General features: G+C 39.1%; 1 protein-coding gene across 6 annotated transcripts in view; it reads right to left on the bottom strand.

The window, feature by feature from the left end:
• The window catches only part of DGLUCY (D-glutamate cyclase), a 189,103-nt gene that overhangs the window by 23,473 nt on the left and 149,490 nt on the right, over positions 1-16,140 (bottom strand). For 3 of the 6 annotated variants that reach the window (XM_061463816.1, XM_061463813.1, XM_061463814.1), the window contains exons 2-6: positions 8,226-8,337; positions 4,918-5,071; positions 4,025-4,223; positions 2,213-2,363; positions 793-915 (exon numbers count right to left, since the gene is read on the bottom strand). In XM_061463816.1, coding sequence (XP_061319800.1) covers positions 793-915; positions 2,213-2,363; positions 4,025-4,223; positions 4,918-5,071; positions 8,226-8,328 — 730 coding nt within the window. In that variant the 5' untranslated portion in view covers positions 8,329-8,337. Of the gene's footprint in view, positions 1-792; positions 916-2,212; positions 2,364-4,024; positions 4,224-4,917; positions 5,072-8,225; positions 8,338-9,235; positions 9,335-15,708; positions 15,785-16,140 lie in introns of those variants that run through there. The other 3 variants (XM_061463815.1, XM_061463811.1, XM_061463812.1) reach the window with 3 other exon arrangements.

Here is a 16,140-nt window from a genome sequence, read left to right as displayed (position 1 = left end):
ACAGATTGTAGAGAAGTTGGCAATTTTTTTCTCCTCTTCCCCTGCAAGGAGAGAAGGACAAAGCAGATGACCTCCCAAGGCTCTTCCAATTATACTGCCTATGATTATAAAGCTTCTTTTTCAGTAAGAACTGAAATATGAGATTTCATTCCACACTAGTGATTTAATGCAGTATAAAATGCTGTCACTACAGTTTAGTTTCTTTTTTTGCCCTTTGTGCTTATGCCTGTTACAAATGCAGGTCAAAGTGCAGGACAGCTCTGTGTAGAGGACAAAGCTTCAGTTATGCAAAGTGTGTCACATTTACAAAACTGAAAAGCTCAAAATTCTTCATGACATAATTATGAACTTGTTTCTAGGTCAATTGATTTGCTAGCCCTTGACAATATTTTGGAAAGATTTCTGGCTGCATCTTTTTTTCTTTTCCCCTTATTATTATTTTACTACAATGCAATAAAAATATTTTAAAAGGAAGAAGCTTAAAAATTAATGCCTTTGGACTTCTAGTTTTCAATAATGTTTTTTAAAAAAGATGTTTTGGTGCTGCCAGAGCTTTACATGTCTGCTTTAAAATACTGAAACAAAGTGATGAAATTCCAGCAAGAACTTCCTTTACGGTAGACCTGTATTTTGCAATGGAAAATAGTCCTGCCAAAGATGTTTTTTGTTGGGTGGGGGAGTAGGAGAGGAGTAGCTCACTCTAAAATCAAGCCTGGTAATCAGCCAACTCATTCAGAAAAGAAAAAGAAATTAAAGAGTAATTTAAAAAGAGTCTCCAAACATATCACATACTACAGTTGATGATTGCTTCTACTCCTGTTACTCCACAGGCCCAAAACACTGAAATATCACCAGGGTGAAGGTGAACTGGATCTCCATAGTCTGGTTTGGAAAGATCTTGTATTCCCAACAGATCTGAAATTGATAAAAAATGAAATTGTGAGAGATTTCAGTAAGCAGTATTACTGCAAAGCTGGTGGGGTGGACCCCAGACACTGTTCAATGACACTGAGCTAGGACTGCAACAGTGGCAAGTCCCACCGAAGTGGCATAGTTGGCCTTTGAGTGTCCCCAGAACCTGAGCTGACTTGTTTACCCTTTTTGTACTTGATGACAACAGTAAAAATGTATTCACTTTATTTCTGCAATAAAATACAAGCTAGACACACATACCGAGTCTTCAAGAGATTATAAAGCTTCCCTATCAACAGAATAACTATATTCATAACACTGGCAAACAAGAATAAATGACTGCAATGCAAAACTGGTTCATCTTAGAATACATTTTCTACTGCTTTAGCTTCCTACATTCTTTAGCTAGAGAAATAAGCAACTGCTCTTTACTTCTCTGGGTTAGATAACTACATCTCACTCTTACCCAGCTTTCACTAAATTGTCTTTTGCTTTATTCGAACACCCACTTGTAATATCCTGGATCACTCTAAGCACTTGCTATCTTCCTGTGGTTTTAAATTCTTCATATGCTTTAATATACCACTGTCTTCTCTAGAATTGTCTTCATCTTACACGTTTGGTTTTGTTCTTTTCCAAACAGCCTCCTGATTTATGATTTTTGTTTTGTTTTGTTTTTTTCCTGTTTTCCTTTGCAAAGAACAGGTCTACACTTGTTTGAGCTGCTTTTTAAAAAATCCATTCTTATCATACTGTTATTTATTCTGTCTGTTGTGTTCAATGTACCCTATAACAGTGGTTAAAAAAATAATGCAGTATTTACTTTCACAGTCATCCACTAAGACACAGAATGTATCCACACATACTTCTCCCCATGCTGTCAATCATTGCTATCCTGTCACTGCAATCTTTGACAGCAAGAAAGTATTCACATATAAATGAAACTGCATACATTTTAGAAAATGCAATTACACTTCTTCACCAAAACCACCCCTGCCATATAACTTAGTTTATCTACATCAGACAGCTATCTTTTAGCGAAGAAATCAGCTTGTTCAACACTTTTTTATACTTTTTTTTTTACTCTTTTTTTTTTCTTTCCCCCCACTCCTATGTGAGGGGAGAGAAAAAAGGTTTTGACCATTACAAAAGATTAACACATAATAAATTCACTGGCGCACGTGCTTCAGTCCGACCACTTCCCATGGTTCCCCCCTCCATTTTTATGCACAGTAAAGTTCCCCCCTCCATTTTTATGCACAGTAAAGGGCACGTAGAGTGAAGAATAAAAAGCACTGACCAGGGTCACCCATGTGAATTGGTGCTCCATGGGCTTCTTTTAATTCAGATGTGGCTAATACAGCTGCTTCCAACTTGCTCTCAGGAATAGGTCTCATTGTGACTACTAAGTTGCAGCAAAAAGTAGAAACACTGTAGCAAGGCACAGCTGTCTAGCAGATTAAAAAGATCCAAGGAATGTTAAAGTATTATTATTATTAAAATATTAGAAGAAATAAGTCTGAAACGTCTTTGTGCTTGAGTTTAAAAAGGCCACATACTAACTTTCATTTTAAATCCTTTAAAAAAAGTAATTTCTTAGTATCCTTTTTTAATTTTTCTTTTTAAGATCCAGCAGTGCAGAAGTGAAGCATTCCATCCTCTATATGAGCTTCTTCATACAGATCACAAGAATTTTCAGCATTATGCCTTTCTCACTTTGGTACATGCAGCATATAGTGTGGTGAGCTCAGTATATTCTGAATAGTCAGAAAACAATGGTGTGCTCTCTATACAGAAAGGGAAAAAGCTATTAAGTATCACACAGCAACAAATCTACTTGGTCTGAATATACCCTCTATATTTGAATTCAGGGAGCTACAGTGCTCTGCAACATGCAAGGGTTGGGAACTTCTGCTGCTGGCAGTACCCACGTCTACAGAAGCAGCATGCCAGTTTCACAGATAAAATCTTCTGTGCCTCTAGAGAGGTTCTGTGGAATCATCATCATCGTCACTGACTGAGATGCTGAAGAACCCTTCCTATTCAGAAATAAAGCAGTCCAGTTTTTCAGATCAAAATGTCAGATATCTAAGCTGCATCTGAACATAAACAAGATATGTGGACATCTAGAGTTGTATAGCAAATGTTCATTAACAATATTTATTATAAAAACCCTACCTTTCATTGAAGAAACATACTGTACAATTCTTCACAGTATTGATGTGCTACAAACTATAAAATTTTCCTAATTCTGAAATTTTATAAGCAGATACATAGTTGTATCTTTTCTTTAAGCTTGGTAGAACTCATGTATGAAACAGATTTGTGCCTTCATGTTCACTAGGAATACAGCAAAAAGATTGTGATACTAATACTGAAAACAACAGTAACTACTGTCTAATAGAAAAGCATCTGAACTAAATGAAAAAGACATGCAGGTGTGTACTTAAGCATTTTTAATATTAAAGAGCCTACTTACTGGAGCCAGAATTATTCTAGGACATCTGACAACATTAAAATCTGCACTATCAACTCTCTGAGCACAGTTATAGTTTTCAGTGCTATGGAAGATACCTCAAGTCTCTGGGAACATCTGTCCCAGAGGTCTCAGTACATAGCAAATATGCAGTTTAAAGGCTCTACTGTCCAGGAAAAATCTGAAATGTGGCTGTCATACGTGCAGAAGAAACTGCTACTGCCATGGGTCATAAAAGGAATATTCCTCTTGCAAGCTGGAGCTGGTATGGAGAGGAAGCCATGCATAATGGCATGGTCAGAATAGTGCACAGGCCATCAATTGAAACAGAGAAGGCAAACCAGAACAGAATCCAAATGAAATCCAAACAGAATCCACAGCACACAGGAAAAACTTTGTCACCATAAACGAATAAGAAAGCAGACTGCCTTTGCAGGAAGCTGAGAAAAGCACTGAACTGAAGCTAGGTATATTTTACCCTGTATTTTAAAGCACTCAGCACTAGCATATAACTAATATTACCATGCAGATAGAAAAAAATGTTCTGATTTTGAGCAAGAGGTATATGCACGTAATGTGAATGCAGACAAAACCAGGCAAAGTCACAAGAAAGACTGTGTGTCTTCATATACTTACCGTATACATGCTTACATTACATTTCTGCTCAACATTTCTTACAGGAATGCCAGCATTTTGGACTGCTTTTTCAAAAGAGAAGCTGCAGCCTAAATAAAAGGTCACCATGTTCTTAAGTTGTTCAGAATACTCCCCCAGGCTTTTCAGTGATCCAGTACAGACTCCATGCTCATATCTTCTGTACTGTAGGCAGTCAGTTCTAGTGAAACAAGAAGTTATCATAGCTTTATCATACTTTTTGAAAACAAGGTGAATTGTTTGAATTGATATTAACCCAGTATCAAACCACAAGATACAGCCTACTTTATCCATTTATTTTCTTCCCGAGTAACAATGAAACAAACACATGAAATAAACACAAACACCTTATTCTGCGCAAAAACAAGCCAGTAACTGGAACATGTTAGTTTGATAATTTTTAGGTTTCATAGGTAAATGTCCCTTATATGTACCTTTTTTTCAGGGCTTCAAAAATTAAGGAGCTGTTTTATATCTTGCTTTTAGTGTTTATTACTACACTTAAGAGTACATCTTTCAAATTTCAGAGACTCTACAAATAGCATTGCAGTCACCATGCCTGCATTACTACTAAATAAAACAAAGGTAAACCCCTAGTATTTAATTCTGCTGGCTCAGACTGAAAAATGTTTAGAAATTAGACAAAATTTCACTTTTGCATTAGAGAAATACCTGTAATACTTTCAGTTATCATAACCTGTTTCTCAAGAACAAAACAATCTGTTATACTCATGCATAGTTTTCCTTCAAATATATAAAGCCAAGAAACTTGTTCAAAATGTAGAACGCTGTAAGCTGGCTGTTCCCTGAAACCCTCCTGACCACCACTAGCATTCACTGCGGAAGTTTGACAAGCAGAGTTGGTCTGTAGTTACCTGATATCAGAATCACTACTCAGGGAAGGACATTTCCAATCACCTGGTTTACTTCTGTACAGTAGTGGTAGGGGTCCCTCATTTGCATGGCAAAACTTCTCAAAGTCATCAGCCAGGGACTTGTGCAAAATCAGAACATTGGCCTGTTTGTAGCCTGAAATTGTGGAAGGTAGGAATGACTGATTATTAATTCAGCTTTTTGTTTGTGAAACAGTAACTTTTTTGTATAGATTCCCTTAGATGGCCTATAAAAAATACCTGAAAGATTTTTTTTTTTATTCAAAATTCTGTAATTACATTAACTTTATGGAATGTTTTTAAAATCATAGCTATTCACTCTGTATGTGAAGTCATACTAGAATATGAAGACAGCGTAATTACTTTAATAAATGTTTTTATTAATTTATATATAAACACAATTTATTACATAACCTGAAAAATTAGTATTCTATAGGAAAATGCTTTACTTTGCAAATGTTATCATAGAGCCAAAGAAAGGCTATTGCATACCACACTTTCAGCATTTTTTTTTTTTTCAATAACAGCCAATCCAACAGTAAACTCCTGGTATCTTCACAAAGTCATAGAATAGTTAGTGTTTGAAAGGACCTTAAGATCATCCAGTTCTAACCCCCTTCCATGGGCAGGGACACATCACATTAGACCAGGTTGCTCAAGGCCCTCTCTAACCTGGCCTTGAACACTGCCAGGGATGGAGCATTCACCACTTCCTTGGGCAGCCTATTCCTGTACCTCACCACTCTCACAGTAAAGAACTTATTCCTTCTATCCAACTTAAATCTCCCCTGTTTAAGTTTGAACCTATTACCACTTGTCTGATCACTACAGTCCCTGATGAATAGACCTTCCTATCTGACATCCTTGTAGGCCCCCTTGAGATACTGGAAGGCTGCTATGAGGCCTATGATGTTATGTAGCCCATTCTTTAAAGTTTGCTGGCTATGGAATCATGGGCTGAAATTTAACAGACATAATTACAGCTCAGGAATAAACTCTTGCTTGTTTCCCTGAATCTCAATTGTTTCCATTATTTCTAATTAAAAAACCTAAATTGAACTGAACTGCTACACTTTCTTCACTTAGAATCAGCTTTGGTTTGCAAGGTTGCTAACTACTACCATGAGATCTCTTCTAAAGACATTAACACTTTGCAGTGAGTATCACTGAAGAAAGCTCACATTTACTTAGCAAAAACTTACTTTCTGAACAGTAGTAAATACAAATACCATGTAGGTATTAGCTGTTCGAATACAGAAAGGAAATTTGGAGTACAACTACTGTGTGGCGTATAAAACCACCAATTAACAATCTCTAACTCCTGTATTGATTCTGTCTTGACAAGATATCAGACAGGACAGTAAAAGGCTGCATAGGTGGTCTAATTTTCCCTAAATAATGCAGTAGTCTTCCATCCAAGAGGCAGTCATTTAGCTGAAATCAATGATCTGCCTTAAAAGGCTTCAGAAAACCAGCCAAATCTTACTCTTGACCAAAGCTAACAGAAAATCAAAAGATAAATCTGTATTCCTGATGGAAAAATGCAAAGCAAAGGCTGAGGTAAGCCTGTATTTGCATACTGAATGTGCCCACAAACTGCTCTCTTGGGAGCAGTCAGCACAAAAATTCACTTTATTACTATCAAAAGTTACTAAATACAGAAATAGTTTCTTGCTAAATACAGAAACACTTTAAAAAAAAACAAAACAAAAAACTAAATTTACTGCTGAATAAAATACTACATTCAGTTACCCCTCAACTTCATTCCCTGTGAAATTCATACGCACTTTCTACTTTGCTGGTGATATTAATTCTTAAAATTCTGGGTTTAGTCAGTGCATTCAATTCAAACAATACTGAATTTAAAATGCTAGTCACAGGTGATAGACCGAATCTGCAGGTAACTTTCAGGTATTCTATAAACCTGGGAAACTTTGTTATGACTCTTTGAGAACTTTATTGCTCTTTCTGTTAACTACCCTTATTTTTTCCCCTTCTCCTTTGGTATACACTTGCATTATGTATCTGTCATTATGAATATATTCACAAGCAATATGCGGACCTGGACATGCTGATCAACCCAAGCATTAATTCAATACATTCATGTTCCAGTTTAGAGAAATTTAGAAAGAGCTTTTAATTTCTTTGGTGAATAAGAGCAGTAAGAAATAATCATTTTACTTGTATATCAGCCAGCAACATAAGACAATTTCAAGGATTCTAAGAAATTCCAATTACCCTAGGGTTTTTTTAGTCTTTGCATAATGGAACTGTGTGCTCATGGCTAGAAGTCTGAATTTGTTCTGTATGTAAACAATACTTTTTTCAAATGTTAAAACTATCACAGCAATAAATGCACTTAAAAATACAGTTGGGGCAAAATGCAGGTATTAATATACATAATATTATATATATATAAAATTACAAACATTGTAACATGTTTTCCAATAGTATTCTTCAACTTGTGTAGTGATGGAAAAGAAATCCATAATTTCAAGACTCATGAAATGATTCTATAAAATCATCCTTAATGTTTTTATGTTACACTAATGCTACTGCACACAGCTTTGTTGATCAGCTAATTGCTACAGTGTTTTCAGTTAAGTTATATTGTAAAGTTAATCCGAACTTGACAGAAACTTCTCTGCTTCTGTACAAGTTGAGCTATGAGAGGCAACAGAGATACCTATTTTCCAGAATGCATTCAGTTGTCTGAGTATAAAACTATTTTTCCCTCCCCCTTTTAATTCCCAGTCTTGCCGAGTTAGGAATTTCAAACTTCAACAACTGAAGCAGAAAAAAAGTTCTGTAACTATAGGTCTCTAATTCTTCCCCAAAGTCTATCTGATGCACTAAGTAAAGCAAGGTCTCTGTGAGGAACATAGTATATATTCCTAACAATGTGCTAACAACACAAGCAAGAAAAGCTAGAGTTGGTTAATGATTTCTCAAATATTTTCTGCAGTCATAATTTCTCAGTGACCTAACTGGGAGCTGAGCGATGATGCTCTGCAAGCACTGAAAACAAAGTCCATGTACTTTACACAGGTAAGAGGATATATTTTCTCTGACATAGCTTTATGATATAAGAACAGTGTCAGGTGCTTACAATGTGACTTCAGAAACACCCAAGTGACTTAAGAATGTAAGTAAGTCAACTTGACATTTTCTTCTGTTTTACTTCAGTGCTTTTGATATTCCTACATTCCCTTACAAACAAAAATGAAACCACAAAACTTTCAATATAAAATTAAGTCACTTTTGCACTTAGAGCTGTTAGGTTTACCTACCCTCTGCTATTCCAGAAGTATTCCTAATATTGAGTCTATTGCATCGAATTACTCGTCTTAGTGCATGGGGAAGAAGAGATTTCAAGCCTCCTGTCAAAAACATTTCTTCAGCCTTAACAGGAAAAAGATAATCATAAATTTAAACACAAGGCATATTTATTTATTTACATTTTAAATTCTGATTTGTTAGAGAACTTAGCTTAAGTTTCCTCCTTGGCTCCACCAAAAGTCTTCTCACTAGGAAATTCTAAATTATAGTCCAAAAGGCAGATCATAGTCAAAAGGCTATTTTGCTGACATTTTATTACTAAATACAAACTGAATTTTTCAATAAATTAGCCAGAGTAGTGTAGCATTTGGGACAAAATGCAAAATTTTGCTGGCCTGTAATGTAAGAAACAGATTTATTTCCTCCCTGATAAATATTCATTTCCTAGAGTATTCACTTTTCCAAAGTTCACTGTAAACTTAAAATTGCAAAAGCACAAATGGATTAACCTACCAAGCTATAATCTGTAATATTACTTCCCTGTTCAAAATGCTTTTAGACAATTAACAATGCAACCTTGCATTAAAGAGAGAACTATACTCAGAAAATGTCATTTTAATATGTTCCACATGTATTATACTTTTCAAATACTAATTATGTAGAAATGAATACTCCCTTGGCTATTCTTCCGCTGGGAAAGCAGATGTATAGACATTCAAGTCACTTGTCATATAATTTGGAGTAGGAACAGAGATAAGTACCCTAATTACAATCAATATCTGAATCTTTTTTTACGTCTTTTGGAGATTAAAGATATTTTTTTCTTCAATCTGGTCAAAGTTCACACAAAGTTTTTCCCTCAACCTCAACTATCTAATAACTAAAAAGGGCTTATTACATCACTATAAGGAAAAAGTAAAACATAGCTCAAGGTAAAATAACTTGGCTGCTTATGATTTTAACCTTAGTTACTTCTAAATAAAGAAACTGAACTTCTCCTCCAAATAATCAAATTACCAACCTCCAAGTTTTTCTTTAATTCAGAAGAGGCCATTCTTGATGTTGTTCACAAGAAGTAATACATATGATAGAAGCTGTGCTGCTTTTTTTAAAAGGTGCCAGTAAGTTAATGTACAATAAGAAGTTACAACCTTCTAGCAAAAGTTAAGTTTTCTGTTAAAGGCGCACAGATTTTGCACTCTGTGATAGTACAGTTTCACTCTGACAGTGAAGCAGAATATAAGTGAAACATTTCATTCTGAGCAATTCATTCCTTAATTTCAAGTAAGAGCAGTGATATGTTTTGACTGAAATTATACTCTCATCGTAAAGTATCCAAAGACATCCAAATTTTTTCCCAAAGCCTGCAGAATTCTGAGAGGTTAAGTTTGGTGCACTGAAATATAGAGTAGGTTTTGTATTTATTCGTAATTCTGAAATCTTTGTACAACACTGTCAACCAAAAGAAATCAGTCTGATTTTTTTTTTTATGAACATTAACTTAACTACTCTCTAACTCTTTCCATCTTTTCTGCTTTTACATTATCACTCTGTATGTGGCACACAAAAAAATCTGCATTATAAAATCATACACAATTTCAAACACACACTTTAAAGATACCAAGCTACAGGACTGTGAATGTCAGTAATACCAAAATGTTGGCTGTAAGTACCTTACAAAAACACTTGGGCTTGTAGCTCCTATTTGTGAACCTAGCCCCTAGCTGCAAAGCAACATATGTTGCTGGTGACTGGTTAAGAAGTGAGTAATTTAAACATTAACTCTGTATGAAAGCCGACTGATTTATTTCTTTCAGATGAGAAATAAAACTCACCTTATGACCATTTGATATCACTGAAGTTCCAGTGGAGATTTTACTAAACTACAGGGAAAATCCAGTAAGATTAACATTCTAACTTTAGACCTCTCTATTTGTTATACAGTATCAGTGATGGATGCTGCTGCTGTTTTTCCTTATTAGGTGCTAAATTTAGATAGATGATAAAAACTGATAGATGTTTATAGTTGTCCTGGGTTGTTCAGTAGCAGTCATTTTTCTCCTTCTTAGTAGCTGGTGCAGGGCTGTGTTTTTGACTTTCGGCCTGGGAACAGCACTGATAACACCGATGTTTTTAGTTATTGCTCAAATGTTTAGTCTGACCAAGGACTTTCTGAGTCTCACGCTCTGCCAGGGAGGAGGGGAAGACAGGGGGAAGCAGAAACAGGACACCTGACCTAAACTAGCCAAAGAGGTATTCCATGCCACAGCACGTCATGCCCAGGATGTAACTAAGAGTTACCCGGAAGGGCTATTTCACTGCGCTGGGTATTGATGGGTGGTATTGTATTCCTTATTTCCCTTATCATTATTATTATTGGTGGTAGCAGCAGTGATTTGTGTTATACCTTAGTTACTGGGCTGTTCTTATCTCAACCCCTGGGAGTTACATTCTTTCCATTCTCCTTCCCGTCCCTCCAGGAGTGGAAGGGGGGGGGGGGGGGGGAGTGAGTGAGCGGACTGTGTTGGTTACTGATTGCACTTAAACCTTAAACCAGCACAGAACTTAAACAGTTCTTTTCGGCACCCAACAAGGGCCACAAAGGGTTGAGATAATGACAGATCTGACCATCAGAGTGTATCATAATTGTATTTATGATAAGCACTCATTGTTTTGGATTAATAGTCACTCTTCACAATGCTGATTTATTGGCTCTCAAAGTTGTTGTTCCTGATCTCACAGTTTCAGCACATACCTTACTTACAGCCATTATTTGCTGTGTTAGTGTTTATCAGGTGGGGGGCTTGGGCTAAGGTTCTTGTCTCATTGTACTTTATGATAATGACTTGTAATACAATAGAATCATTGATCGTGAAACTGATCTGGCTTATGTTCCCAGTGTGGTCACCACCTTTATACTTTGGGAGGTATATAACAGAAGTGCTTAGCACTTACACATCTTTTTTCTCCTTCTGGAGTGGTCAACCTGTGAAGGAGACATTCTCTTACCCTCCCAGCCCCCCCCCCCCCCCCCCCCCATCATTTACAGCATCGTTTGAGAGTTTTGAAGGTTTTGAATGGACTTTAAATACCCTTGAGACCTGTTTGCTGATTGTGATGGGGATCACCATGTTGGCATGCAATAAAGAGTGTGTTTTACCATTTCACCTGATCTCAAGAGTTGAGCAGAGTCTGGTTTGGGCCTTGTCTGGGGTTAGACAACTATATAGGAGGACCAAGAGATTTTCCCCAAGTCTGGACAGCCATGAGTGGCAGGGTGCATGGGATAGTATGGGCAAGTATCTAGGTCAGTGGGCCCCTCCAGTGCTTTAGAATTTCACCACCGAACAAGTGCAAAATCCAGACAAATCAGTAAAACACTTAAATGAGGTGTGTTGTCATGGTCATACCAGAGAGGGACAAATCATGGCCACGTGCTGGGGCTTGGCCTATGCTTACAGAGCCTTGTCCAATACTACCCAGCACCTTCAAAAGGAAAAAAATATCCCTGGATCTGAGGGCAGAGCAACAGACAATGCAGCTACTCCAGCTCCAAGCACAGCAGCTACACCATCCCCAGCAACAGCAGCTACACCATCCCCAGCAACAAGTACAGTAGCTACCCAAACTTTGGCAGCAACAGACAGCGCAGCTACTCCAGCGACAAGTACAGCAGCTACTCAAACTAGGACTGCAGTAGACAGCACAGCTACTCCACCTCCAAGTGCAGCAGCTACACCACCCCCGGCGACAAGTACAATCACTACTCAAACCACAGTGATAATCACTGCAGCTAAACCAGAGGACAGTTCATACCAATATTGGTTGCCCTTGTACACAAGAGGAAAAGCAAAAAAGAGGCAAGAAAGATGAAGCAAGATGAAGAAACAATGTACTCACCACCCGGGACAGTATCTGATCAGGAGTCATCATCACATGGTGAAGAAGAATCATAGAATCATAGAATAGTTAGGGTTGGAAAGGACCTTTAGATCATCTAGTTCCAACCCCCCTGCCATAGGCCAGGACACACCCCACTAAATCATGCCACCCAAGGCTGTGTCCAAACCACGCCACCCAAGGCTCTGGCCTTGGAACTCACGAGGGATGGAGCATTCACAACCTCCCTGGGCAACCTATTCCAGTGCCTCATCACCCGTACAGTAAAAAACTTCCTCCTTATATCCAATCTAAACTTCCCCTGTTTAAGTTTTAACCCATTACCCCTTGTCCTAACACTACAGTCCCTAATGAAGAGTCCCACCCCAGCATTCCTATAGGCCCCCTTCAGATACTGGAAGGCTGCTATGAGGTCTCCACACAGCCTTCTCTCCTCCAGGCTGAACAGCCCCAACTTCCTCAGCCTGTCTTCACATGGGAGGTGCTCCAGTCCCCTGATCATCCTCGTGGCCCTCCTCTGGATTTGTTCCAACAGTTCCATGTCCTTTCCATGTTGAGGACACCAGAACTGCACACAGTACTCCAGGTGAGGTCTCACAAGAGCAGAGTAGAGGGGCAGGATCACCTCCTTCGACCTGCTGGTCACGCTCCTTTTGATGCAGCCCAGGATACAGTTGGCTTTCTGGGCTGCAAGCGAACACTCCTACCTCATGTTCATTTTCTCATCAACCAACACCCCCAAGTCCTCCACAGGGCTGCTCTGAATCTCTTCTCTGCCCAACCTGTAGCTGTGCCTGGGATTGCTCCAACCCAGGTGTAGGACCTTGCACTTGGCATGGTTAAACTTCATAAGGTTGGCATCAGCCCACCTCACAAGCATGTCAAGGTCCCTCTGGATGGCATTCCTTCCCTCCAGCGTATCAACCAAACCACACAGCTTGGTGTCATTGGCAAACTTGCTGAGGGCGCACTCAATCCCACTGTCCATGTCAGTGACGAAGATTTTGAACAAGACCGGTCCCAACACCAATCCCTGAGGGACACCACTCGTTACTGGTCTCCAGCTGGACATTGAGCCATTGACCACAACTCTTTGTGTGTGGCCATCCAGCCAGTTCTTTATCCACCGAGTGGTCCATCCATCAAATTGATGTCTCTCCAATTTAGAGACAAGGATGTTGTGTGGGACAGTGTTGAACGCTTTACACAAGTCCAGGTAGATGACATCAACTGCTCTACCCCTGTCCATCAGTTCTGTAGCCCCATCATAGAAGGCCACCAAATTGGTCAGGCAGGATTTCCCCTTAGTGAAGCCATGCTGGCTGTCACCAAGCACCTTGCTGTTTTTCATGTGCCTTAGCATGCCTTCCAGGAGAATTTGCTCCAAGATTTTGCCAGGCACAGAAGTAAGACTGGTCTAATTTCCTGGGTCATCCATTTTCCCCTTCTTGAAAATGGGGACCTCAACCAAGCTACAGAATATGCAAAAAGATTTTAGCCGTCAACCAGGGGAGCACATCACCACCTGGTTTCTCTGATGCTGGGACAATGGGGCCGATGGTCACGAACTAGAAGGTACCGAAGCCAAGCAGCTGGGATCACTTGCTAGAGAAGGGGGATTTGACAAAGCAATTGCAAGAGAGAAAAAGTCCCTCAGCCTTTGGAAGTGGCTCTTGGCAGCTGTGAAAGAAAGGTTTCCGTACAAGGACGATGTTACGAGTTGTTTGGCCAAGTGGACTACTTTAGACAAAGGCATCCAGTCTCTGAGGGAATCAGCCATCGTAGAGATGATCTATCACATCAAGCTGAATAACGGGGATATACCCATAGACCCAGACGAAGTTGAATGTACACAACCCATGTGGCGAAAACTTACACGGAATGCACCGTCATCCTATGCCCATTCATTGGCAACAGGAACTTGGAATGACATAGTACCACTAACAGTGGATGAAATGGTTCATAAACTCCGAGAGTTTGAAGACAATCTCACCCCTTTCATCACCTCAGCTGTGCAAAAACTGTCCCAGGACCTCAAACAATTGAGAGACGATCTATCTGATCTATCCAGCTCCTCACGTGTACCAACACACGTCTCAGCTATTAACAAAAGGCACCCTACTGTTCGAGAGAGAAGATACAGAAGGTATACGCCATGGGCCACCCTATGGTTTTACCTGTGGGATCACAGAGAAGACATGAGAAAGTGGGATGGAGAACCTACCTCAGCTCTGCAGGAACGAGTGTGTGAATTGAAGATGAGAACAAAGGTCAAAGCTGATCATCCCATGAAAGCTGCAGATTCAGTCTCTGGTGAGCAGGTTCCCAGATGGAGTGGAAGAGATGATTTTACTCTAGCTCCTGTGATAGAGAAGAATAACCCCTTTCTTTAAGACTTCAACATACATAAGCTTATGGATGAAACAAGTGGCATGAGACTCAACAGTAAAAATAAGCGTTTTATTCCCAAAATATATGAGGCTATATTCTCTTCCCTTGTTATTCCCCTTATTATTATTGGTGGTAGCAGCAGTGATCTGTGTTATACCTTGGTTACTGAACTGCTCTTATCTCAACCCGTGGGAGTTACATTCTTTTGATTCTCCCTGTCCCTCCGTGAGTGGTGGGGGGCGGGGGGGGGGGTGTGGAGAAAAGGGGGGAGTGAGCGAGCAGGCTGTGTGGGTTACTGACTGCACTTAAACCACGACAATAGTAAAACTACAGCTCTTCCTATCTGACTTCCTCAGGAATGGCTAGTTTCTATGCAGTATGTTATTTCCATAAGCTGAGGAGTGTCAGTTTGGATTCCCCAGTCATCTCTAGGAACTCCTGGAAAATTGTTGGAGTCATCATTCCATAACGAGAGAGAAGTACCAAGATAACTAAAGTCTTACAGTATCTTTTTCACTTTGTCCTATCAGGATGCACAATGAAATGTTCACACTGGCTTCATGGGGCCCTCAAGCAGCACTCTAACTAAACAGTCTGGTACAGCTGTTCATCAGTTATGAGGATCTACTGCCTGGCAGAGCTTTTTCAATCCCTTTAATTTTGTTCCAAGATAGTTTCAGATAACGTTATCTCATGGGGGTATGTTGAATCATGATGCAGATAAAGACAGGGTGCAGGATAAGTGACATAAGGAGAAAATGCTGACAGAGCTTATGAGACAGCTGTCATGCCTGAGGCCATCCTATGTAGTGTCCCTTAAGATTTGGCTTTCTAGTCTGGGTTGTCTTTAATGGAATGAAACTCTAAAGGAGACTGACACAGTCCTGGGTAACCAGTTTTGAAAATCAGGTAATTTACTATCTGAAAGAACCCATGTTCTAAGTCATGCTGCTCACATCAGACTCCCTGGCTTACAATACCAACAACCAATATTGTAAAGCTTCACAGCATTGAAGTGTCATGATCACTCTCAAAGAACCTTTTCTTAAATATTTGGTTTCACATTAGAATCACAATAAACGCTTTTCTTTTTAGAGGTTTACATGAAGATTCAATGTATTTTACATGTAACTTGAGTTTTACACACTGAACTTAATAAATATTAAAATCCCTTGCCATCCGACACATCAAGATGGCACTTACCCACTATTGGTTAGTGGGCACTACCACATCCTGAGGTGCACTTCCGGATCTTAACAAGGGTAATGAAACTTCAAAGCTGGAAAGAGAAGGACGATATCTGTAAAAACAGAGTAAGGAGCTGGGTGATCAGATGGTGTTGGTGGTATGGCATGTGTCACATCAGAACTTCAGAACGATGAACCAGTTTGTTAGAAACAATATTGTATTGAAATGGCATAATAGTAGAAAGATATATATACATTCAGAAAAAAACTTTTCTTTCTATCAAAGTGGCGGTCAGGAAGTATAGGTATGTATCAGCTTTGGCAAAGTTCTAAACAGATCTTGGGCCTGGATTTAATAACTGATGTAAAATTCTTAGGTGACATCTTCATTTAGTATGTATGTGCAGCATTACTCCAGTAGAGCTAAGCCAATACACAATACCTGATA

Source organism: Pezoporus flaviventris, unplaced genomic scaffold (assembly GCF_033815535.1).
Source record: "Pezoporus flaviventris isolate CSIRO_AGI_PZ_B2104156 unplaced genomic scaffold, CSIRO_AGI_Pfla_v1 ptg000036l, whole genome shotgun sequence".
Classification (NCBI taxonomy): Eukaryota; Metazoa; Chordata; class Aves; order Psittaciformes; family Psittacidae; genus Pezoporus; species Pezoporus flaviventris.
The sequence above is the reverse complement of the archived record's forward strand: the minus strand, read 5'-3'. Positions and strand labels throughout refer to the sequence as shown.